We start from the raw sequence: 26875 nt of genomic DNA, 5'->3' as shown, positions 1-26875 counted from the left end.
CTTTGGAGGGGCGCTGCGATCGGCGAGCAGGCGACCCCTGGGGTGACAGGCGGCCGCTCGGGGAGTGGGTAGCGCCGGGGCCGCGTGAGCCCGGGGTGGTGCCCCAGGTGCAGGGAGGCGCCCGGCCGGGAGGGCGGAGGAGCTGGAGGGTGTTTTCGATCCATTCGAGAATCGCGCTCTTTAAAACGGGGAAACTTTCCTACGAGTTCCAGGAGGGAGGACCGACTGTTAGGATGGTTTCTCTGGTCTGGCTGCTCTGTTTGCGGCGGGAGACTGAAGCGCTTTGAGGACTGCTTTCCGCCGATAGAGTATTGTCAAGGGGCAGAGACGGAAGGCCGCCTGGCTGCTGGGACCAGGACCCGGGGGGATGGTTTGGGGGTCCAGGGTAGCTCCCAGGTATGCAGCAGCGGGGCTCCAGAGGCGACGAGATGATGCCCTTTCCCCCAGGCCCTGGCTGAGCCCTCCGAACGCATGCTGTGGGCACGTTCTTAACCTTTGCTGGTATCCGGGGACATACACACTTAGAACGCAGAATCCTCTGCTGGGCATGGAGGCGGCCGGGCATTCGCAGCGGAGAGCGCCAGCTCACGGTGTGTGCGTTTCTCTCAAGTAAGCTCACCCTGCACATGGTTTTGCAGAGCCGACAGCAAAACCCAATGGTCTAGGGACGAGGAGTTTTGCGATGCCTTCAGTCCGGAGTCAGGTTCAGAGGGCTTTCCTGATCACTGGCCTGAACTATCCTCAACAACTTCTCTCCCCCTTCCCTTTCTGAGAAGGAAATTTGACAGGAAGCCCTAGGGAGTTCCGCAGTTATTTTGCTCTCCTGAGGTCTGGTTGGTTTCGACTGTAGTGGGTGCAAAACCGCATTCTTCCCTCTGAGATTAGATTCCACAGCACTGGAGGAAGAAAAAAGAAAAGGAAAAGTTGGGTGAATATCATAATTTACCCTCTGTGTGAGTGGGGAGGCAGGGGGCTAGCGGGTGGGAAAGTTGTCACTTTCCCCTTTCTGCCTGGTCAACCCTGGCCAGTGGAGTGTGCTGAAGTTCAGACACTTTCCACACACATTTCTTTCCTTTTTCTGGTGTTGCATTCATTTAACTGTAAATATAGAAAAAAAAAAATTTAGGTGAATGTTTTCTGGAATTCTGTCACTCCAGGATAAGGCATAAGCAACTTCTGATATAAGTCTGAGCAGGTATTTTGGGCCAAAATATTTAATCTTATAGATCTGGCCACCTTGATTCTTCAGATTCTTTTTTGAAATGAGGTGGGAGTGTATCTGACAGCTTCAGTCTTGCAAACTGTAGCCACAAATCTAGTGCAGAAGTTTGCAGAGGCAAAGACATTTTTTTCATGACTTGGATCAGAAAGAATGCTGAGCTCTTTTTTCTAATCTGACACTGCAGCCTCCTACTGAAATGGGGGGATTTGCATAATTCTGGGGGCCGCCTCCCCTCAGAGGTAAGGAATGTGGGCTGGGAAGTGCCTTCCCCACGCTGTGGAGAGCTGGCACTGCTGCACCAGGCAAGGCGAGGCAAGGCTTTGTGGGTGCCACTTGTGTTTCTCACCATCTTTTACTTAAAACAAATAGGAGATAATTCCAAGCAAGCACAGAAGTGCAACCGGAAAATAGTCTTTTTTTTTTTTTTTTGGCTACATGCAGTGGTAAATTCTGTTTGCTGTGACTGAGAAACCAGTTTTAACAGGATGCAGTGAGTCAATGACAGTGGGAAGCCCAGGGCTTCGTTTGTTCTCTTCTTATTCAATGACTTCCCTTTAAAAATCTTTGTGTCCGTCCCCGGCAGTCGTGTGATGAAAGTGGCAGTCGTGTGATGAAAGTTGCGGGTCTAAACATCCAAGAGTTTCAGAGCTGAGGATGGGAGCAAAGAGTGCTCGTAAACTGGTGAGACGCTCTCAAGGAAACTTCCCCCATGCCAGCAATCCAGATCCTTCCACATTCCCAGGGCTGTGCAAAGGTTGGGGAATCTTAGAAAGTAGGGCCTGTGGTACCAATGTCACCCCTTCCCCAATAAGAAGTTTGTGTTCTTACTTGCCTGTTGAGAAGGCAACATGTCGCCAAGCAAAACTGCTGCTTTGTGAATCTGTGGTAGCCCCTGAGGAAGTGGTTGGGCACCCACCTCCTCAGATAGCCCTGTGTCAGGAGGAGCTGTGGGAACTTGCAGAGCCCACACAGGGCTGGTTTCCAAGCTGTCTTCCTCCATCCCATGGAGCAGGCATGGGAGCCTCTGCCTGCAGTGGAGGTGGGCTGGACAGTGTCCTTTCTGTGGCCTAGAAGGTGTAGGCAGTCTTCACTCATCAGCTTCCCAGGAAGGAACCTACTGCCTGTTCCTGAAGGCCAGAATACTTCCTCTGCTTTTTCCCCCTCCCCAAACTTAGCAACAAGCCTATAGTTCTCTGTGGCCTGAGATTATAAAACCTGGCTGTTTCCTCAGCTTGTTGAAGCCCAGTGACCTCTTCTGGAGAACTTGGCAAAGAAGGAACCTGCTACTTGGGCATGTTTGGAGGAGGAGAAGAACCTAGCTAACAGTCTTCTTAAAGAAAAGGACCTGTGAGACCCTAACAATGATTGCTAAAAGATACTTTTCTTTTATTTCAGATGATGTATTTAGCTTAAAGATGCAGCGGGCTTTATTCTTAACTTTTGTTTTGTTTTTAAGACAGGGTCTCACTCTTGTCACCTAGGCCGGAGTACAGTGGTGTGATCAGGGCTCACTGCAGCCTTGACCTCCTGGGCTCAGGCAATCCTCCTACTTCAGTCTCCCTAGTAACTGGGACCATAGGCATGCACTCCAACACCTGGATAATTTTTTTTATAATTATTATTTTTGTAAAGACAGAGTATCTCTGTGTTGGCCAGGCTGGTCTCAAACTCCTGGGCTCAAGCGATCCTCCTGCCTCAGCCTCCCAAAGTGGTGGGGTTCTAGGTGTGAGCCACCACTTCCAACCCATTTTTTTTTTTTTTTTTTTTTTTTGAGACAGAGGTTTCACTCTTGTTGTCCAGGCTGGAGTGCAGTGGCGCAATCTTGGCTCACGACAACCTCCGCCTCCTGAGTTCAAGCGATTCTCCTGCCTCGATTCTCCTGCCTCAACCTCCCAAGTAGCTGAGATTACAGGCATGCGCCACCACGCCCAGCATTTTTAGTAGAGATGGGGTTTCTCCATGTAGGTCAGGCTGGTCTTGAACCCCTGACCTCAGGTGATCCGCCCACCTTAGCCTCCCAAAGTGCTGGGATTACAGGCGTGAGCCACCACGCCTGGCCCCAACCCATTTTTCACTTTGGAGGGAAAAGAGGCACATATAGCTTGAGCACTTGTTGAATGAACACCCCCGTGTGTGAGCGTGGAGATAAGAGAGAACACTTCCCGCAAACACTCTGGAATGACTTTGGGGTTACCAGGCTCATTCCACTTGCTTAGTCCTGTTGACAGTTTAGAGATTATCAAACTTCAGGCAGATCCTTATGGGAAGAAAGTGGAGAGCAAACCCTGAGGCAAAATGCTCCCTATTTAATGAGAACCTGTTTAACTTATGTTCTTAAGGAAGATTTTTCTCTTGCACATTCTCCTTACGGGAAGTCAGTTCATTTTAAATAGGCTAAGAAGAGCCAGGAGCAATGCGCAGATCACCACTGCAGCGAGGAGTCGAGGAGTCGCCTGCAAAGTTGGCTTCTGTTTCCAGAACAGGCAAACTCTCTGTGTCTATGGGCTGGTGCAAGTTCTTGTTTTTGTCATCGTTTCCCCACCTGTAAAATGGGGGCAATAACTACCTGATGGGATGATTTCAAGGTAATCGGTTCATGGCTGCAACCCTTTGAGCTCCTTCTCAATGGTGGATTTACAGGGGACCATGGTGCAAACTGGCACTTGCAGTTTTACTCTCAGAAGCAATGAACTCTTTGAGCAAGGCAATCGCCTTCTCTCCAGAGCCATCACTGGGAAATAGCTCTTCGTTAATCTCTTCTCTCTCTTATCATCTATCCAGTCACCTTTGACCATGAGTGTGTCTTGCTATTGGTTTGCTCCTTTGGCCTATAGCTCCCAGCATTGTGGACCTCAGCAGCACAGGGTCAAGTAATGTATATTAAGCAAGGGATATTTCTCAAGATGCCAGACCTCTCCACAAGGTCTGGAGGACAGGCCAGCACCCCACTTCTCCCCTTTCCCAACCTTTCCTATCTCCACCTGGTTGGAAGTCTGGATTACAATGCACATTTCAGGGCCTAGACCTGCCTCCCCTCTCACACAGTTCTTGTTCAAAAATTGTGGGTTATTTTCCATAAGCCATTGTTTTTATTTGCTGTACTACTTGATAGTTCTTGTTTCTCTGGGTCAGCGTCCCAGACTCTAGGCCCCCGGTGGCAGGGGAATACATGGATGAGGTACCGCCTTCTCATCTTAAACCCTATGTGATTTCTTCCCATAACTGCCCCAAACCTCCAAGGATGTTAGGGGACTCCTCACCCAGGATTTTAGGGGACTGAAATGTCTTTTATGTACTCTTTTAAAGCAACAAGGCTGTGTTTAGTTTTTACAGCTTCTGATAAGGCTACACCACCAGAGAATGTCTAAGAGCCTTGTGACAGATGGGTAAGGGCCACAAAATAAATGGGATCCTAATCTTTACCCTTTTCTCCTCCTTCTCCTCCCTGATCACATAATGAGACTCTAATCGATAATGCACCCATTGTCTGGCATGGCAAATCTCTAATCAGGAAAGTGTCCTGCCTTTCTAGGAAGCCACTCTGTGACCCATCTCTGAATCCCACAAGACCACACCAGAGAGCCGGGCGCAAGATGAACCAGCACCCTGTCGGCTCAAGATGCACCAGACCCTCCGCCTGAAACCCGAGAGCCTGAAAATGTCTGCGTGCAGTGACTTTGTGGAGCACATCTGGAAACCCGGGTCCTGCAAGAACTGCTTCTGCCTGCGGAGCGACCACCAGCTGGTGGCTGGCCCTCCCCAGCCCAGAGCGGGCAGCCTGCCCCCTCCACCGCGCCTGCCTCCCAGGCCTGAGAACTGCCGCCTGGAAGATGAAGGTGTGAACAGCTCACCTTACTCCAAGCCCACAATTGCCGTGAAGCCCACCATGATGAGCTCCGAGGCCTCTGATGTGTGGACAGAGGCCAGCCTGAGTGCCGAAGTCTCGCAGGTGAGGCTGACTAACACTCGTGGTATTTTTACAGGGGCTGCTCCTGTTTGAACGCTTGGTGACTGGCTGGCAGCCAGGGAGGGCTGTTCCAGCAAGAAACCTGCAGGATGGCTTCCTGTCAGCTTGCCCTGAGATGGCTTTTGCCTGGGATTCGCTGTAGCTGCACTCCTTTCTCTCTGTCCCTTTAGGCTCAGAACCATTAATCCAGTCCCCCAGAATTTCCTCCTGTGATTTGCAGATTGCGTAGGGTAGACAAAAAATGAAGCTTTTTTAAAAAAGTTTTAAATTTTCTTAATTGATCATTTTAAATATGTACACAAGTAGCAGTAATTGCAAAGTGAATCACATGCACCCAATACCCTTCAATATGAACTTCAGCAACCATCAACTCATGACCAATCTCATTTCACCTCCCTCCCACTGATCCCTCTTCCTTATGATTTTAAAGCAAACCCCAGATATCACATCATTTCAACACATACCTTTCAAAGATAAATTCTTTATGAAAAGCGTAACCACAATACCATCATCACACTTAATTTTTTTTTTTTTTTTTTTTTTGCGATGGAGTCTTGCTCTGTCACCCAGGCTGGAGTGTAGTGGCACGATCTCTGCTCACCGCAACTTCCGACTCCCTAGTTCAAGCGCTTCTCCTGCCTCAGCCTCCTGAGTAGCTGGGATTACAGGTGCCTGCCACCATGCCCTGCTAATTTTTGTGTTTTTAGTAAAGATAGGTTTCACCATGTTGGCCTCGATCTCTTGACCTCGTGATCTGCCCACCTTGGCCTCCCAAAGTGCTGTGATTTTAGACGTGAGGCACCACTAATTTTTTTTCTGTGACCCAGGTTGGAATGTAGTGATGTGATCTCAGCTCACTGCACCTTCCACCTCTAGGGTTCAAGCGATTCTCCTGCCTCACCCTCCCAAGCAACTGGGGCTATGGGTGCATACCTCCATGCCCAACTGATTTTTGTATTTTTAGTAGAAACGAGGTTTCACCATGTTGGTTAGTTGGTTAGACTGGTGTCTAACTCCTGACCTCAAGTGATCCACCCACCTCGGACTCCCAAAGTGTTGCGATTACAGGCATGAGCTGCCACACCTGGCCAGTTTTTTTTAGTTTTTAATTTTTATTTTATTATTATTATTTTTTTGAGACAGTCTCACTGTTGCTCAGACTGAAGTGCAGCATTGAGATCTTGGGTCACTGCAATCTCCACCTCCCAGGCTCAAGTGATCCTCCTGCCTCAGCCTCCTAGGAAGCTGAGACTAGAGGTGCATGCCACCATGCTTGGCTACTTTTTTTTTTTTTTTTTTTTTTTTTGGTGGAGATCGGATCTTGCTATGTTGCCCAGGCTGGTCTTAAATTCCTGGTCTCGAACTCCTAGGCTCAAGTAATCCATCTGCCTCAGCCACCCATAGTGCTGGGATTGTAGGCGTAAGCCACCATACCTGGCCCTACACTTCGAAATATTAGCAGTAATTCCTTAATATTATCTAATACCCAGCCAGTACTCCTGTTTCCCATTTTGAAGCTTGGATTTTACCAGTTTTTTTTCTAGGGTCACTAAAAACAGTTACACTCTAGAGGCCAGACCATTCTGCTCGTTCGACAGGTAACCTTTACAAAGTCAGAGGGCACACAAGCCAGGGCTGCTGGCATCTGCTGTCTTTAGACACATTTAGGAAGCTATGTGGCTAAGACATGTTCTAGGAATTGCTTGCTACCTGTTTGACCTCTTTGCCTGTTCCAGTTTTCTTGACCAATATGGTGAGTAGGTCAGGAAGGCTGTGTGAGTATATATGAAAGCTAACGTCAATTCTAAATCATTAGAGGCTTCATTAAGGAAAGGCATTTCCTTTGGTTGCAATGAACTTGATGTCCCCTTCCGGGCTGTTCTGTTTTTTTCTAAACTGATTACACCCATTCTCCAGGCCATTCTCAATACCTTCAACCTTCACCAACTGAAGCCAAGGACTCTTTAAGCTCAGAACTACCTGGGAAAGAAGCCAGAGGCAGGCCCTGCTTTGAGGTTGCTTCTAAAAGTGGGGGTAAGGGAGGACTTTAGACCAGAAGGAGGAGGAAAAGGTGACTTCAGCGGTGGTATTGACCAGTCCACATCTTTGTCTCAGAGCCCAACGAGTCCCACCACTCGCACAGGCTCAGGCTGAGGTCACTGCTGTAGGTGGGAGAAAGAGGACCTCTGGCATAGTTGGAAGCAAAGCACAGAAAGAGGCGAGGAAGCCCAGATCCAGTTCAGAAGTCACCCCTCACGCGGATCCGGTTCAGAAATCACCCCTCACTCTCCTGTTCTGCACACACACACACACACCCAATGTGTTTCTTTTTTCCTTTTTTTTTTCTTTTTTGAGACAGAGTCTGGCTCTGTCGCCCAGGCTGGAATGTGGTGGCGTGATTTGGGTCACTGCAACCTCCGCCTCCTGGGCTCAAGCCATCCTTCCGCCTCAGCCTCCGAAGTAGCTGGGACTACAGGCACACACCACCACGCCCAGCAAGTTTTTGTAATTTTTTTGTAGAGATGGGATTTTGCCATGTTGCCCAGGCTCGTCTTGAACTCCTGGGCTCAAGCGATCTGCCCTCCTCAGCCTCCCATAGTGCTGGGATTACAGGTGTGAGCCACCGCGCCTGGCTCCAGTGTGTTCCGTGTGTTTTAAAAACACTTAATGACTTCGATTTCTTCAGACATGCACTGTGATTGGGTTATCAAAAAACTCACAAACTCAAAGCAAAAATTAAACAAAACCCCAAGCTCCACTTTCCAATCCTGTGGAACAACTTCTCTCACCCAGTGAGAGAAGTTGCAAGGGAGGAAGAAGGCAAAGTGTTCTTTTTCAGAGTTATATTTTTCTTTTCCTACTTCACAGACTTAAGCCAAAAGCATTACAATCCATGGGTGGGAAGCACAGCTCAGTGTCTGGGAAGACAAATGGCTCAGCGGGTGCCCCAGCAATGATCACAGGGCCGTGGGGAGATCAGAAGGTGGGCGTGCACTGAGTCCCCGGCCCCAGCGCCCCTGCACTGCACTACAGAAGACAATCTACAGTATCATTGCCCTTCCCTCTCACTTTTCCTCTCTCTCTTTTTTCTATGACAAGTTCTAATGTAAGTCTTTTTGCGTTGGGCTTGTGTGTAGGTCATCTGGAGACGAGCGCCCGGCAAGCTCCCCCTCCCGAAGCAGGAGGATGCCCCCATCATTTACCTGGGCAGCTTCCGAGGTGTACAGAAGCCTGCTGGTCCCTCTGCCTCCCCCGATGGCAACTCCCCTCGCTGTCCCCCAGCTTACACCATGGTTGGCCTGCACAACCTTGAGCCCCGTGGCGAGAGGAACATTGCTTTCCACCCAGTGAGCTTCCCTGACGAGAAGGCTGGGCACAAAGAAAAACCCTCATTTCCTTACCAAGACCGGCCCTCCACCCAGGAGAGCTTCCGCCAGAAACTGGCTGCCTTTGCTGGGACCACATCTGGCTGTCACCAGGGTCCTGGGCCCCTGCGGGAATCCCTGCCCTCGGAGGATGACGGTGATCAAAGGTGCTCGCCCTCCGGGGACAGCGAGGGTGGAGAGTACTGCTCCATCCTGGATTGCTGCCCTGGGAGCCCTGTTGCCAAGGCTGCCTCCCAGGCTGCAGGCTCCCGGGGCAGGCATAGTGGCAGGGACGGCTCACCCACGTGCTGGGAGCAGCGGAAGTGTGCAGGGCCCACAGAGCAGGAGAAGCGGGGCCTGAGCTTCCCCAAGGAGTGCTGTAGCCAGGGCCCCACTGCCCACCCATCCTGTCTGGGCCCCAAGAAAGCGTCCTTCACCTCGGAGGCTGCCACTTCTTCTGACGGCCTCTCTTGTGGCAGCGGCAGCAGCGCCAGCAACCCCTTCGTCCCCCATCTCGAGAGTGATTACTGCTCCCTCATGAAGGAACCTGCCCCAGAGAAGCAGCAGGACCTTGGCTGCCCAGGGGTGGCCTCTAGCAGATGCCTTGGGCTGACGGGGGAGCCGCAGCCCCCAGCCCACCCCAGGGAGGCTACACAGCCGGAACCCATCTATGCTGAGAGTACCAAGAGGAAGAAGGCAGCTCTGGTGCCTTCCAAGCCACAGGCCAAGACAGAACATGCAGCAGCTGCCCAGGGCCAAGGTCAGGGCCAGGTATGGACAGGTAATGCCTGGGCCCAGAAAACAGCATCTGGCTGGGGCCAGGACAGCCCAGACCCAACTCCCCAGGTGGCAGCCACCATCACAGTCATGGCGGCCCACCCAGAAGAGGACCATCGGACGATCTACCTGAGCAGCCCTGACTCTGCAGTGGGGGTGCAGTGGCCACGAGGGCCTGTGAGCCAGAACTCCGAGGTGGGTGAGGAGGAGACTTTGGCTCGGCAGGGGCTGAGCTCCAGGGAAAGCCATGCTCACAGTGCCAATGAGAGCAAGCCCAAGGAGAGGCCCGCCATTCCCCCCAAGTTGTCCAAGAGCAGCCCTGGAGGGTCCCCGGTGTCACCATCTGCCGGAGGGCCCCCAGTATCGCCGCTGGCTGACCTCAGTGATGGGAGCTCTGGCAGCAGCGGCACTGGGCCCCAGCCTGCATCCCGAGGCCCTGCTGACCCCGTTCCTCCCTGCCGGACCAACGGTGTCACTCTCAGTGACCCATCCAGGTGTCCCCAGCCTGTGACCTCCTCAGCCTTGGACCAGAGGCGGCCCAGGTTCCAGGCAGGCACCTGGAGTCGTCAGTGCCGGATAGAGGAAGAAGAGGAGGTGGAGCAGGAATTGCTGAGTCACAGCTGGGGAAGAGAGACCAAAAATGGCCCCACGGACCATTCAAACTCCACCACCTGGCACCGTCTCCATCCCACAGATGGCTCCTCCGGGCAGAACGGCAAAGTTGGGACTGGGATGAGCAAATCGGCCTCTTTTGCCTTTGAGTTCCCCAAGGACAGAAGTGGGATTGAGACATTCTCACCTCCTCCTCCGCCTCCAAAGTCAAGGTGAGTACCATTGTCTGCCTGGGACTCTGTCTGCAGGGCAAAGGGCTCCTTTATGTAAATTTCCCCAGGGTCCCAGTGCAGCCCTCGGAGAGCAGAAGTTGTGGCCCTCTTTGTATCCAGCAAAAAAACCTACATGTGGGGCCCTGCTTGGGATTGGTGATTTGAAATCAGTCTTTCCAAGAAGCACCACCAAGCTGTTGCCATTTGTTTGGTGCCTGCATTTTTATAGTCTGGTCCTCTTTTTATTGCCCAGTTCTCTGAAGTGTCTTCAGTAGGCTTTTTTCCCAGGAAGTCCTGAATATTTTCATTTAATTTAAACATGCAAAAGCGCGAAAGGAGATAACCTATAAGATTTAGGGAGGGCTGGGTATGGTGGCTCATGTCTGTAATCCTAACACTTTGGGAGGCCAAAGTGGGAGGATTACTTGAGCCCAGGAGTTTGAGACCAGCCTAGGTAACATAGTGAGATCCCGTCTCTATTTTCTTTAAGTAATAAAAATTTTAAAGTTAAAGTTAAAGTTAAAAAAAAATTGTTTTAAAGATTTGGGGAGGGAAGGCCGGGCACAGTGGCTCACGCCTGTAATCCCAGCACTTTGGGAGGCCAAGGCAGGCGAATCACAAGGTCAGGAGATCGAGACCATCCTGGCTAACATGGTGAAACCTTGTCTCTACTTAAAATACAAAGAAAATTAGCCAGGTGCACTGGTAGGCGCCTATAGTCCCAGCTACTCAGGAGGCTGAGGCAGGAAAATGGTGTGAACCTGGGAGGCGGAGCTTGCAGTGAGCAGAGATCCCGCCACTACACTCCAGCCTGGGCGACAGAGCGAGACTCCATCTCAAAAAAAAAAAAAAAAAAAGATTTGGGGCAGCAAACAGTTAATGCCAAATAAATGTATGTCCAATAAACTGTTACCACAATGGTGATTAGGTCTTGGGGCCAAAAGCAGAAAATAGGAAGCTTTACACGTGGTTAGGAACCCTCAGACGTGGGTTTTTAAAGAAAAAAAATGTAGTTTCGTGTTAGCATGCTGAAACTCAGTTTTCTTTACTGCTTCCCTGCTATCTCCTACCAGTTTAAAGTGCCTTTTAAAGGCTCAAGAAAAATAAATGGTCTTTTTTTTTTTAAGCTATTGAGCTGTGGATGGGACTTAAATGCTGGGGAAAAAAAATTTCTTTCGATTAGAACAAAACTGATTCCTGTTAGGAAAAGGAGAAACCTACCGTTTTTCAAAAAATTACAGCCTTTCTGAACAGACTTGCTTGAGTCATGTCATTTCCAGTGGTTCTGTTTCAGCTGATGTGCCTCTGGGCTGATGTCAGAAACAAGGAAATTGACCACAGAGAGAAGCAGTCAGGACACTTGACTTTGAACATCAAGGAGTCTCAGGCACTGATGTGATCTAACGTGGGTTTTTTTCTCATGACCACGACTTTGTTCTGGAATTGCATTGGCCGCCCACCATGCAGAACAGACGTCTTCCAGGTCCTGAGGTGATTGCAGACTCTGGCAGCCACGTGAACTCCCCAAATGAATGAGGGATTCAACAGCTAAGATGAGCTTCCATTTATATGGCACTCACTATGGGCCAGGCATGGATTTAAAAGAGTTAGACATAACAACTCATTTCATCCTCAGAACAGCCCTAACAGGTAGGAATTGCCAGCCCCAATTTACAGATGACAAAGCAGAGATGGAGAGCTAGAGCAACCAGCCTAAGGTTCCTGCCATACCCGCAAGAATTCTAAGTCTACGCTCCTCCTGAACCTATAGGACATCAAGGAGCATGGAAATTGAGCAGGGCATGAGAGTAAAACGTCTAATTTGTATCTGCCTGCCTCAGTCCTGGGTAAATTAGTGGAAAGCACAGGTATTGGCACTAGACCAAGTTCCTATTCCCTCTCTCTCACTTACACATGGAGAGACCTTGTATAAGCCACTCACTGTGACTGAGTCTCCAGTCTCTACTCTAGAAGAGTCGGTCTCTAAACTGAGAGTCTGGAGTCTCTTCTCTAAAATGAGATGATAATAGTACTTTGATAACACCCTGCTATTGAAAGCCTCTAATGAGACAGACAATGGAATCCAATGCAAAGGTTAGTTATGATGTAGGCAAAAGCCACCCGGGCTGTTGATTGCACAATGACACCCACACCCTATAGGAACTAGCGTGGCTCAATCCCAGGAACTCCACCCTAAGCCTTGGAGAAGTAACTAAAATTTACTCCTTTAAGAATCTCAGGGCTTGGAGAAATCCCAGTAACTGTAGCAACATGACTCAGGTAGGGTTTTAATTAGCATCTGGGTTGAGATCAGAGTTTTTTCTGCCCAGTTTGTTATGATAAAACCCTTAGATTACATATAACTCAAGCTCGGTGGGAATCTTGGAGGTTCAAGATTTCAGCTCGTAAAAAATAAACAAGTTAGAGGAGAAAAAAGAAATACAAAGAAGGGCTGGAGTTAGTGGCTCTTGCCTATAATCATAGCACTTTGGGAGGCCAAGGCGGGCGGACCACTTGAACCCAGGAGTTCGAGACCAACCTGGGCAACATGGTGAAATACAGTCTCCACCAAAAAAGATACGAAAATTAGCCAGGAATGGTGGCACACACCTGTCATCCCAGCTTCTCTGGGGGCTGAGGTGGGAGGATGGCTTGAGCCCAGGAAGCAGAGCTCGCAGTGAGCTGTGATTGTGCCGCTGTACTCCAGCCTGAGCAGCAGAGGAAGGCCCTGTCTAAAAAAAAAAAAAAAAAAAAATCTAGAAAATAAAATTATCTTAAGAGAATACAGAAAAAGAACAGCATCTTATATTATTTAAAATAAGCTAGAATATATTTTCATTTGGGGAAGCATTTTCATTTCCCAAGCATTACTGACATTATCTTTGGAATCTCCCTGTGAGAAGATAAGAGGGCAGGCTTGGGAACATATGCTGACTTTTAATTCTGGAACTCAGTACCTCCCCTGGGGATAGTGCCAGGAACCCCAGAGTCTTCCAACGTAGTAGGTCAGGGTGTTGGCAAATCAGAGTGTCAGTGAGAACGCAGCCAACCGTTGATCCGGCACCAATTCCAGTACACACTGGTAATTATGGCAGGCTGATGTCAGTTTTCCAAAATAGAAAAACGTGGAAGGTCTTCAGGCAACATACGAGGTCAACTTGATTTCTTCACATGGGTCCATTTGTGAAACAGATCCTATTTCTAATGATCAGCTTCATTATGTGTGTTACCTATGCTTAAACTTCTAGAAAAAGGGGTTGCTTCATATGGGACACTGTTCCTTTCCACTTACATGGTGTGAGAGAGACAGATTGTCGGCTTCCTTAGGCCATTATGGAAGAACAGGGAATGATTTTCTCTTTTGCCTGTTGTTCTGTTTATCGCCCTATTTTGCAAAACTGATTCTGACCTGGAGGAAAAAAATAGATGTTAAGAATGACTTGGCTTTTTCCTGGAGTCCTGTTTTGAATGTTTGGCAGTAGCTCTTCTGTCTTTTTGAGATACTGTCCTCTGTAAACTCCCATTCGTGTTCCTGAGAAACCTCTTGCTGGAGGTCCTGCAGGACAAAGGCTCTCCATGCTCATTTTATGCACAAAACAGTTCTTCTTTGGAGGAGTTTAAATGCGTGCCCAACCCTCCTCCCCAGGCAGGTATGGCAAGGCCTGGATATTTCCTTCCTGTTGCTGTCAAAGCAAGATTTTATACCTGCAAAGTCACACTTACTGAGAATGATGGATCTCACAGAGTCTCTGGGTCACCCCTGTCCCAGTATAAGGCAGAATTATAAGATGAGGATCAACAAGTACTGCTGGTTAGGAAACAAAAATACTTCAGGAAAGAAAGGTGGACTCTTAGTTTAAATGTCATGCTATGACTTAATGGGTATTTGATCAGGCATGGTGGCTCACGCCTATAATCCCAGCACTTAGGGAGGCCAAGGCAGGTGGATCACTTGGGGTAAGGAGTTCGAGACCAGCCTGGCCGACATTAACAAGAACAGCAGAGCTGGGGAAACAATTAAGATGAGAAAGAACCAACTTGCTTTCTGCCTTTTGCTTTTTCACAGATGCAAACCCAGTTTTAAATGACTTAACGACTTTTGGGTGACCAGGTCAGTTGAAAGAGAATCATCTGGTTAGTGCAGACAAGCGTTTCACAAAGAAACCTCAAATTAGGAGAAGAGGCCTGAGCCCAGGTGGAATTGAGGGTGACAGGCGACTAAGAAATAAGACAGATTTATGTGGTTTCAGTGTCTAAATGGTCTGGCCCCAGGTGAGACTAATCAAAAGAAAAGTTTCCCCAAGAAAGTGGGCCATGTCTTTGTTTTTTGTGTGTTGTTTTGTTTTGAGACAGAGTCTCACTCTGCTGCCCAGGCTGGAGTGCAGTGGTGCCATCTCACTGCAGACTCCTCTTGCCAGACTCAGGTGATCCTCTCACCCCAGCCTCCTGAGTAGCTGGGACTACCAGTGCATGCCACCATGCCCCACTAATTTTTATATTTTTGTAGAGACGGGTTTTCACCATGTTTCCCAGGCTGGTCTTAAACTCCTGGGCTCAAATGATCCACCTGCCTCAGCCTCCCAAAGTGTTAGGATTACAGGCATGAGCGACCATGCCCAGCTGATGTCTTTGTTTTAAAGTTATCACTCATGCCAATTTGAATTTTAACCGACTACTTGCTAAATTCACCCCTTCTTCTGTGGGGCTGCTGGGGAGCAGAGGTTAAATCTATTCTTGGGCTTTTGCTCACTTCACTTTTTTTTTTTAGACAGAATCTCTGTTGCTCAGGCTAGAGGGCAGTGGTGGTACCTTGCCTTACTGCAACCTCCACCTCCTGGGTTCAAGTTATTTGCCTGCCTCAGCCTCCCAAGTAGCTGGGATTATAGGCACGCCACCACGCTTGGCTAATTTTTGTATTTTAGTAGAGATGGGGTTTCACCATGTTGCCCAGGCTGATCTCGAACTCCTGACTTCAAGTGATCCACCTGCCTTGGCCTCCCAAAGTGCTGGGATTACAGGTGTGAGCCACCGTGCCTGGTCTTGTGCGCCTGGTCTTGTGCTCACTCTTAATTCTCCTCCTGAGCTGCTTTTCAGTAGACAGGTAGTGACAGTGTCATGAGTGGAGTTCGTTTCTATCCACAGAGATGGCCGCATCACTAACCAGAGGAACTGACATGACTTCACTGTGTGGTCTCTCCGGACACATGGTCTCTGGGTACGAACCAGGAGGATGGGCGTAGGATGAGTGAGACGGGTGTTTGTCTCTAGTCTCCACATCCAATCTGATGAGAGCTTCCAATGTTTTCTTCTACAGACCCTTTCTACTATAATGGATGACAGTTGGGTGGCAATGTTTTACTAGGAAATCCCATACTCTTGAGGCATAACTGCCTTTTCTGGGTGGCATTTTGAAAATCACAGTTTGTATTAGGAAGCACTCTAGAGAATCTTCATGGACTGTGTCTAGCCTTTTTGACAAAACTTAAATAAGTAGGCTGGAGGTCAAGTTGGTCAGGGGAGAATAAATACTGGCCGTATTTCAGTAGCCCCCACAGATACACAGAGTATGGCAAAGAGAACAAAGCATATGTACCAATAATGCGTGTTTATATTTTGTCCCGTGCCAGGGGCAAATTCATAGTTGGCCTGTTCCCATAAGTATGGGGATGGAACTTTGAAACACAGGACATCTAATGATACTGTAAGCAGGGGCCATTGAAATTGATTCCTAGAGTCTTGTTCTACAATTTCTTTAAAAATTACTGATTTGACAGTGATATGTATTCAACATATATGACTTCCTGTCTAAGTTTGAGCATACATTCTTGACTAAGGCTGGCAATGAGAGATTCTTTATTTAATTTATCAGCTATCTATTAGTTGTCTACTTTTGATTAGGCTCTGTGCAAGGTGCTAAAAAGCCAGTTACTGGGGTTCTGTTCCTTAACGATCCTCAGGATTGAGTTGGTAAGAATTAAATCAGCAGCTGTGCAATATGACTGTCAAAGCTCGACCCCTGCTTTGATTCCCTTTGTTGAGACAAGTTCTTATAGGACCTGGATTCTCACCACATCCTTTCTGGTTAGGGAACACAAATGTAAGCTCAGCTCTGTGTCCAGGAGTGCCTTACAGTCCTCTCCCTTAACTCTGTTTGTTTCAACTTGATCCAAGATCAGGATTAGTACAAGCTTGTAAAAAACAAACAAACACACCAAAAAAAACCTTTTATTTTTTTACAAAATAGGCCAGATACACTTTGAAGGTAAAGAGCTTGCTTAACCATCTGCAACTCCTAAGGTGGAACTCAAAGCATCGCATGTAGTAGATGCTCAAGCAATGTTTGTTAAATGAACAGTTGTAGACAGAGACAATGCCATGTTTATTTCATTTTCCAGAAAGGCACCTGACTCCTTGCTTTGCACATAACAGGTGCTCAAGAAATGTTGAAGAAAAAAGCAAATTGCTTTGAATGCAGTGTATCCTAAAACCAGATTTCCAGGTTGCCCGTGTACTCTGTTCAGGCCTCTGGTTTGGCTGTTAACACAGTGTATCTTTTATTACATTAAAATGGGTCCATGTTTGCATCTCCTCAAGAAATTATACACTCCTGGGAGTGCAGGGATGTGTCTCATACATTCTTCCTTGACTTCTCCGTAGCATACCTTAGCACAGAGTTGAATATGTAGTAGATATTCAACGGCGAATTACTGATTTTTCTAAAAAAACAAAGCAAGCCAGAGTGAACTACAAATGTAATAGTTCCTGGCCTGATATTTCACTGGGGACCCATCGTAATTCTGCAACTATTCTCTCTCAATAGAACATTACCACCTTGAGATAAAGAGGCTAAGAGGCTAAGGTTAATCATTATTAATGATTCAAGGTGGGCAAACACCATGTGGGCACAATGCATCCTTTCATGGATTAATTGCTCTCCAATGATTATACATTTCACTCTTGCTACTGGTCTCTATTACCCTGCTTTTTTTTTTTTTTTTTTCCAACCTGAGCAGGTGTGTAGAGCCAGCATTCTCTTGCCAAAATAATGTTCTCAGGTAGTAATCATCTAAACACCTTTTTTTCCACCAGAGAGTTACAAGGAATTCTAGGGTGTGGTTTTGCTCCTCTGAGAGTATATTTTCCATGCTTTCTCAGGTACATTGCAAAATACAAGCTTAGGCAGTGTGGTCAGTCCGCCTCTGTCCCTCATGTTGTCGGAGGGACTTTGTTCCTAGAATGGCCAGCCTACATTTGATCTGCATAATTGGTTGTGAAACTCACCAATTGGTAGGAAATTTTCTCTGTTAGTGGCACAAGGAATTTTTGGTTGTTGTTTTGGGATTGTTAATGTCCTCATTAAAGATCTTACATTTCCTTCTATCAGGGTTGATAGACCAACTGCAAAGAATACCCTGTGTCCCTTTCTGCAGTAATACATTTCAGAGTTTAAAGATCAGGGTCTGCATCCTCTGTGCTTGCATTGCTCATTATTTCTTTCTATTGACTTTTGGGCAGAGCCCTAAAAATGTTGGGCGTTAGGAGTGTTTATACTGTTCCCATACAACTCTGTAAAATTCCCTGCTTTAATTAGCTTCAGCCGATGCACCGGACGGCTTCTTCTCTGTGCTTCTGTGACAGGCAGACTTATATAAGCAGCTGTTCTTTGTTGGATGAAGAGGGGAGCTTCCAGGCCAAAGGCTACTTAAAAAATTTTTATTCTCAGATATTTTCTCTCCAGTAGTACCTATCACGGTTAAATGTTCCCCCCAACTTCCCAGTAGTTTGGCTTTTAGCCATTTCATAGCAATTTATACGTGTGCTATGAAAAGTTTTCTAAAGTCTAAAACCTAAACACATAGCTGGTGGTGATATTACTTGATGTTCCTGAGTTGTAGAAAGCTCTTCAGAATAGCTTCTGCTCTTTGTGAGCTCCACATGGCAGTCAAAATTAATGAAATTAAAAAACACTAGATATAGCCAGGCTCGATGGTGCACGCCTGTAATCCCAGCATTTTGGGAGGCTGAGGCAGGTGGGTCACAAGGGCAGGAGATCGAGACCATCCTGGCTAACATGGTGAGACCCCCGTCTCTACTAAAAATACAAAAAAATTAGCTGGGCATGGTGGCGGGCACCTGTAGTCCCAGCTACTTGGGAGGCTGAGGCAGGAGAATTGGTTGAACTGAGGAGGCGGAGGTTGCAGTGAGCTGAGATGGTGCCACTGCACTCCAGCCTGGGCGACAGAGCGAGACTCCATCTCAAAACAAACAAACAAAAAAAACCCACTAGATATATACAAGAACAGTTGAGATAAATTGACATAGTAGTAAGTAATATGACCTTATGACCTTGAAGGTCAAGAAGAAAAGGAGGGAGAGTCTAATTTTAAAAGCAGTCAGAGTGGTGGCATCACTTAACATAGTTCTGTTTTTTTTTTTTTTTTTTTGAGATGGAGTCTTGCTCCTTTCACCCAGGCTGGAGGGCAGTGGCGTGACCTCAGCTCACTGCAACCTCCGCCTCCCAGGTTCGAGTAATTCCCCTGCCTCGGCCTCACGAGTAGCTGGGATTACAGGCGACTGCCACCACGCCTGGCTGATTTTTGTATTATTAGTAGAGATGGGGTTCACCATGTTGGCCAGACTGGTCTTGAACTCCTGACCTCAGGTGATCCACCTGTAATTCTTGTAATACGTACAGATCAAAAGGATGGTAAGATTTTATGACTGCATATTCTTGAACCACGAGGACACTTGATTGCATCCTCCATGGCAATTCTGGTCATTTGGAGCCCATGCATCAGGAAAGCTGGCCATGATCTATTTGTGGTGTCTGCAGGTTGTAGGGAGGTGGGGGTGCAGATACATGTCGTGTGCTGGATATTTGCTGATTCCACCATAAAACTTAAAATTTATCTCCTAAAATGCATAACGTGGCTGGGCACGGTGGCTCATACCTATAATCCTAGCCATTTAGGGAAACAGGAGAATCACTTGCACCCAGGAGATCAAGACCAGCCTGGGCAACATAGTGAGACACTACCTCTAAAACAAAATACAAAAATGAGTAGGGCATGGTGGCACATACCTGTGGTCACAGCTACTTGGAAGGCTGAGGTGGGAGAATCGCTTGAGTCAGGAGGTCAAGGCTGCAGTCAGCCATGATCACACCACTGCACTCCATCCTGGGTGACAAGATCAGATCTTGTCTCAAAAAAAAAAAAAAAGATAAAAATAAAATGCAAAATCTCCAGTGGTTGATAGCCATTTTTGCTAGTAATTCAAGAGTTTAAGAATTCCCAGCCGGGCTCAGTGGCTTTCGTCTGTAATCCCGGCACTTTAGAAGACCAAGGCAGGAGGATCATCTGAGGTCAGGAGTTCAAGACCAGCCTGGCCAACATGGTGAAACCCTGTCTCTACTAAAAATACAAAAATTAGCTGGACATTGTGCCAGGCGCCTGTGATCTCAGCTACTCAGGAGGCTGAGGCAGGAGAATCGCTTGAACCCGGGAGTCGGAGGTTGCAGTGAGCCGAGATCATGCCAGTTGCACTCCAGCCTGGGCAATAAGAGCGAAACTCCGTCTCAAAAAAAAAAAAAAAGAATTCCTATACCTTTGGGTGGTGGGGGGACACTGTGCCACTCCTGTTTGGCAGATGATGGCCATTCTCTTTGAATACAGACTCTGATTTTAAACTGAAATGCCAAAATGTCTTGTTTCCTCTTAGTGAGTGACTATGAACGCCCCATGAATTTTAACCATTTTTGGAACTCTGCATTTTAGTAAGTAACAGTTACTGTTAAGTTTATTACCCATTATTTAAAGGATTATTTTCCCTTATAGACCTTCAATTTGCTGTTTCTGTCCTTAAATCTTATTAAGCAATGTGTTTTCACTTAGCCTTATTTTGTTTGTTTGTTTTTGTTTGTTTGTTTGGAGACAGGGTCTCATTCTGTTGCCCAGGCTGGAGTGCAGTGGCGTGATCTCAGCTCACTGTAACCTCTGCCTCTTGGGTTCAAGAGATTCTCCTGCCTCAGCCTCCCAGGTAACTGGGATTACAGGGGGCATGCCATGTCCAGCTAATTTTTGTATATATATGTGTGTGTGTGTATATTTATATATAGGGTTTCACCACATTGACCAGGCTGATCTCAAACTCCTGACCTCAGGTGATCCGCCCTCCTTGGCCTCCCAAAGTGCTGGGATTACAGGTGTGAGCCACTGTACCCAGCCCGCTTAGCCTTATTCTCTTTGGCTTGTTGCATTATTTGTTTATTTATTTATTTATTTTTGAGATGGAGTTTCACCATTATTGCCCAGGCTGGAGTGCAGTGGCATAATCTCTGCTCACCACAACCTCAAACTCCTGGGTTCAAGTGATTCTCCTGCCTCAGCCTGCCAAGTAGCTGGGATTACAGGCACCTGCCACCGTGCCGGGCTAATTTTTTGTGTTTTCAGTAGAGACGGGGTTTCTCCATGTTGGTCAGGCGGTCTTGAACTCCTGACCTCAGGTGATCCATCTGCTTCGGCCTCCCAGAGTGCTGGGATTACAGGTGTGAGCCACTGTGCCCAGTGTGTTGATTTTCATTGATTTGTATTGATTTCAGTGTCCGGGACTGGGGAGTGAAGTGGCAGATGCGGGAGCTGTGTCAGAATCTTTGGGAGGGATAGTTTAACAATGAAAATTCAGTGATGTAACATAAATTTAAATTGGGAAAATGAAAACAAAACTATTGTTTTCATAACATAGGCTACTTCTAGTTTTTCTGAATCTTCTCCACTGGTGAAAAGATAGACCATCGTTTTTATAGAGATGCTTGATTGAAAACAGATCATGTCTCCCTAGGAGAAAAGAGAAGTAAGCCAGGACAGAGATACTTGTTGATCTGTCATATTTCCTTGGTATCCTTTCTTTAATCTTTCAAAATATCTTCTCTATATTCATGTCATCTTCAAGATGTGAAGATCTCAAACACTCTTGATGCTTGTTTGTGTTTCCTACAAAAAGCAGAAACCTGAGAAAGATAAGGAGTACTTTGCATGCAGAATAGACAAGATCCTTACAGTTCAGGGTCTGAGATTCCATCGTGACATTCATTTGATCGCTAAATATTGAAGACTTGTTGCAGGTGGAGCCGTGACCATATATTGGTAGGAAAAGTACAGATTGCTTATGAGATGATTTTGACACACTGGTTGACCATATGGGGAAAACAAAACAAAACAAAAAAAAAACAAAATTGAAATCCAACCATACAGTGTCATATAGTGTAGTAAAAGTGGACTGCAGATGGAATAATGATCCAAATAAGAAAAATAAGACCAAAGAGCAAATTTAAAAACATTCACAGCACTTTTAAGACCCTAGAAGAGTAAGCCATAAAATGGTGGCTTTGACTTCATCAAATTAAGGATTTCTGTTAAACGGAGGATGCCATCGGCAGTTAATAGATGGGTAAGAAATTAAAGCAGTGTATCAAAGACTGAGACGGGATTAACATGTAAGGTGCTCTCGTAATTCAAGCAGAACAATATGCGGAAACCAGTAGCAAAACAGGCAAAAAACATGGATAGGCGGTTAACAGGAGAGAAAAGCTAAATGCAGGGCAAGAATTTGAAGAGCTACTTAACTTCATTAATAATCAGAGAAGCATAAAGTTAACAGTAAAAGAGCACATTATGTTAATCAGATTGATGAAAATTACAAAGTGGGATAATACCAAATTCAGCAAAAATACAGGAAAATGGCTATTAAACAGTTATTAAATTAAGTATGAGACTACATCATGTCCCCACAACCTTCATTCCTGAGTATATATTCACACAGGTCAGTAAGGGGACACAAACAAGGAAGTTCGTCACAACATTATAGTAGCAGAGAGTTAGAGCAAGTCCAGGTATTCATCTCTAGAGAAATAGGTAAGTAAAATGTTATGATTATGAAATAAACTATTTAATAGCAGTCAGAAGCAATGAACTAGAAATGTGTCCAGAAACATGGGTGAACCTCATACTGGTATTGACTGAAATAACTGCGAGAATGAAATCTATAGCACAATATAGTTAATATAAATTAAATATAAACAGATTCATAAAATAACGCTATGTCTCTTTTTAAGGAAAGCTGCATTCTTAACCTTTTATGTAGTTTTTAAAAGTAAACATACGTATAAAATATGTATGTATGTTACATATAACAAAAAATTCACCATCACAACCATTTTAAAGTATAAAGTTTAGTAGTATTTTCCATTTGTTGTATATTAAATCAGTCTCCATATATCTTTTCATTTTGCAAAACTGAAACTCTCCATCTTTAAACAACTTCCTATTTCTCCCTTCCCTTTGCCTCTGGGAACCACCATTACTTTCTGTCTTTGAATTTGACTACTCTAGGTACCTCATATGAATGGAATCATGCAGTACTTGTCTTTTTGTCCTTGCTTGTTTCACTTGGCATAATGTTCTCAAGGTTCATCCATCTTGTAGCATGTGTCAGAATTTCCTTGCTTTTAAAAGTTGAGTGATATTCCATTGTATGTATATACCGTTGTACTATTCTGAAATACATATTTGGTCTTCTTCCACTGTCCTGGCAAACAACTCCTAAAATTTTTGGAATCTTCAAAGTTGTGAAAAGTAAAAAGTTCCTCTTCAAAGTTTCCTTTTTATTAAGGAATAAATCCTAAGTGTTAGAACTAATAGTTTCCCTTAAAGACTAGCTTTTTGCAATAACTCTTCGTTAAACCTTATATAGTCATTAGGTATAAAAGGATAAGCGTATTATATATATGTGTGTGTGTGTGTATATATATATACACACATATATATCTTTATACTTTAACTACAATATTAGTTTTGGCTTGCTCAGGCCTGTCCCAGCTCACAGCTTATGTCCCTTCCTTATTTGGAAATGTTATTGCTTCTATAAGCCTTTACATAAGCAACTTCCTCTTTTCCTTTGTTCTGCATTGTCTTTACCTATTTAGGAAAGTTTTAGATTGTTAGTCAGTCAGGCTAAGCTTAGACTGTGAGGTCCAACTCCAGCCAATGGAGATAGGACACAGTCTCACATGTAAGGGATAAATATTCCTGTGTCTCTTTGTTCAGTGTGCTCTTGTGGCAGGATTGCTGATGGGCAGCACCCTTTCTGCAGAAAGTACTGAGAAAACTTTTTGTCTGAATGCCGATTCTTCTTTGTGGCACTGAGGAGTAAGCATTTATTTCCAACAGTTTGGGGGCTCATCCAGGGTCACCCATTCTCCTCTGGGGCAGGGTTTCTGATCTTTCCCCCAGGGGAGGTGCCCCAGTGCCTTGCTGAGGTGGCCTCAGGGGTTGGGAATCAGAACTCAGCTGTTGTAATGAATAAACCTAGACTCTCAGCAACCCAGGAAAGGATGGACAGGCTTGCCCTGCTGTGGCAACCAGGTAAACTCTGTGCACAGAACAAGGTAAGAAACGTCACAAGGGCATGACAAAGTACTTCCTTGGTGGTCCAGATATTCTGGAAGTTGAAAGTGCGTGTGAATTGTCGCAAACCATGTGGTGTTGCTTGTGTGGATGGTGGCAAGTCCTGCTGGACGGAGTGGGTGGGTCCTACCTGTGGTTCCATGGCTGCCTCATAAGTTTAGGGTGGATCCCGCCGTGGGGTTTCTATTGGCATGCCAATGCTAAGAGGAGCCTAAATTCCCATGAGGGAAGCAGTCAGGTAGGACAAAGTGAGTGAAGAGTGTAAGAAACCTCCGGGGGTGGGGGAAGAGGAGTTAAGATCCTTTCCAGGGAAAATGAAACCTCTAGTGTATAAGGTTAAGAATTTAAGCAACAGGGAAAAACAGGATAGACAAGAAGTCTCCAGAATTAAGTTGAGTCTACCCAGCATTCAATATGGGAAATGTTTCTAGTAAATCGGGAGTGAAGAAAGATGCAAGTGATCAGATTCCCCCTGGTAGTTCTTGAGGGCTTACGTTAAAGATTGGAAAGATAATGAAATAACTAAATTCAAAAAGAAGCAGTAGATGATTAAGTGTTGTTGCTTCATTTGGACTAAAGAGCCAATCCTCAAGCCAGTAGATTTTTGGCCAAAATTTGGGTCAGATGAAGATTGGGTCTGTCAACTTCTAATAATGTATGTTGATGACAAGAGTCCTGTATTACAAGAAGAAATTGATTATGCTCTACGCTGGTGGCAAGGACCTGTTCTTTACCCTCTGAAAACAGGTGAAGGGGGACGGGAGAGCAAGAAAGAGTCAGAGATTGGTTCATCTGATAAGAAATGGGACCCTCTAGACTACCTTCCCCCATTTCTTAATAATCCACCGCCACCTCCCCAGGCAGCTGCTGCTGCCCTGGACTCCCTTCCGGCCCTGATCCTAGACCCGACTGCCACTCCAGGCCCTTCCATGTTGTTTCCCCCCTACCATATAACCCAGATTCTTGGGAATTCTTCATAAGTTTTGGACATTAACCCCTTATCAGATACGTGGTTTTCAAACTTTTTTTTTCCCAGTTCCTAAGTTGCTTTTTCACTTTGTTGACTGTTTCCTTTGCTGTGCAGAAGGTTTTCAGTTTGATGTAGTCCCATTTATTTATTTTTGCTTTTGTAGTCTGAGCTTTTGGTGTGATATTCAAAAAATCATTGTCAAGGCCAATGTCAAAGAGATTTTCCCCTATTTTTTCCTCATAGTTTTATGATTTCAAGTCCTACATTTAGGCCTTTTATCCACTTTGAGTTCATTTTTGTGTATGATATAAGGTAAGGGTTCAGTTTTATTCTTTTTCATGTGGAAATACAGTTTTCCCAGACCCATTTATTAAAGAGACTATACTTTTTCCATTGTGCCCCTTTGATGTTCTTGTCAAAAACTAGTTAACCATATATGTCTGGCTCAATTTCTGATCTCTCTGTTCTGTTTCATTGCTCTATGATTCTGGTTTTATGCCACTACCATACTCTTTTTGATTACTATAGCCTTGTAATATAATTTAAAATTAGGAAGTATGAAGGCTCCAAATTAATCTTTCTTTTTTCTTTGTCAATACTGCTTTGACTATTTGAAGGGTTTTTTTGTGGTTCCATATGAATTTTAGGATTTTTTTTCTATTTCTGTGAAGAATGCCATTGGAATTTTGATAAAGATTGCATTAAATCTGTATATCACTTTTGGTGGTGTGGACATTTCAACAATATTAATTCTTCTGATCCATGAACATGGTATATCTTTGCATTTAATTATGTCCTCTTCAATTTCTTGCATTTAATGTTTTATAGTTTTCAGTATACAAATCTTTCACGTCATTGGTTAAGTTTATTCCTAATTTTTTATGCCATTGTAAGTTGGATTGTTTTCTTGATTTTTTATTTTCACCTAGATTGTTATTTGTGTGTAGAAATGCTACTGGTTTTTGTATGTAGAGCTTCTATCCTGCAACTTTACTGAATTCATTTTAGTTCTTTTTTTGGTAGAATTCTTGGGATTTTCTACAAACAAGATTATGTCATCTGTAAATAGAGATAATTTTACGTCTTCCTTTTTTATTTGGATGCCTTTTATTTCTTTTTCTTGTCTGATTACTTTTGCTAGTACCTCCAATACAATGATGAATATGAAGTGGTAGAAGTGGGTGTATTTGCCTACTACTGGATTTTAATGGAAAAATGTTTAGTTGTTCCCCATTGCTTATTATATTAGCTGTGAGTTTTTCATAAATGGCCTTTATTATGTTGAGGAACTTTTCTTTTATATCCAAGCTATTAAGAGTTTTTTTCAAGAAAAGATGCTGGACTTTGTCAAATGCTTTTTCTGTGTCAATTTAGATGTGGTTTTTATCCTTCATTCTGTTAATGTGACATATCACAATGATTTATTTGTATATGCCAAACCAGCCTTGCATGCCAGGGATAAATCCTACTTGGTCACATTGCATAATCTTTTGAATGTATTGTTGAATTCAGTCTGCAATACTTTATTGAGAATTGAATTACTATTCATCAGCAATATTGGCCTGTACTTTTTCTTTTCTTGTGATATCTTTGTCAAGCTTCAGTATCAAGGTGATGCTGGCCTCATAAAGTGTGTTTAGAAGTATTCTCTCTAGCTTTATTTATTTTATTTTTTTGGAAGAATTTAAGAAGTATTGGTAATAATTGTTCTTTGAATGTTTGGCAGAATTCAACTGTGAAGCCATCTGGTCCTGGGGTTTTCTTCGTTGGAAGGTTTTTAATTACTTCTTCAATCTCTTTATTTGTTATTGGTCTGTTCAACCTTTCTGTTTCTTCCTGATTCAATATTGAATCTAGGAATTTATCCATTTTCTCTCTGTCATCCAATTTGTTGGCATATAATTGTTCATAATAGTCCCTTATGATCTTTTTTATTTCTGAGACATCTGTTACAATGTCCCCACTTTCATTTCTGATTTTATTTATTTGAGTCTTCACTCCTTATTTTCTTAGTCTATCTAGGGCTTTGTTGATTTTGCATGTTTTTTTCAAAGAAGCAATTCTCAGTTCTATTGACTTTTTTTCCTTATGTGGCTTTTCTATTCTTTATTTTATTTATTTTTGTTCTAATCTTTATTATTTCCTTCCTTGTGCAATGAGTGGTCTTCTTCCTCTTCCACTACTACTACTACTACTTCTCCTCCTCCTCCTTTTTCTTTTTCTTCTTCTTCTTCTTCTTCTTCTTCTTCTTCTTCTTCTTCTTCTTCTTCTTCTTCTTCTTCTTCTT

General features: G+C 45.0%; 1 protein-coding gene across 1 annotated transcript in view; it reads left to right on the top strand.

Annotated features, from left to right (window-relative positions):
* LOC105512396 (tyrosine-protein kinase SgK223) overlaps positions 1 to 26875 on the top strand; it is a 111683-nt gene that overhangs the window by 46707 nt on the left and 38101 nt on the right. Inside the window, exons 2-3 of the mRNA XM_011942838.1 lie at positions 4755 to 5171; positions 8327 to 10155. Of these exons, the coding sequence (XP_011798228.1) occupies positions 4842 to 5171; positions 8327 to 10155 (2159 nt within the window). The 5' untranslated portion in view covers positions 4755 to 4841. The remainder of the gene's footprint in view (positions 1 to 4754; positions 5172 to 8326; positions 10156 to 26875) is intronic.

Source organism: Colobus angolensis, unplaced genomic scaffold (assembly GCF_000951035.1).
Source record: "Colobus angolensis palliatus isolate OR3802 unplaced genomic scaffold, Cang.pa_1.0 Scaffold210, whole genome shotgun sequence".
Lineage (NCBI taxonomy): Eukaryota > Metazoa > Chordata > Mammalia > Primates > Cercopithecidae > Colobus > Colobus angolensis.
The sequence above is the reverse complement of the archived record's forward strand: the minus strand, read 5'-3'. Positions and strand labels throughout refer to the sequence as shown.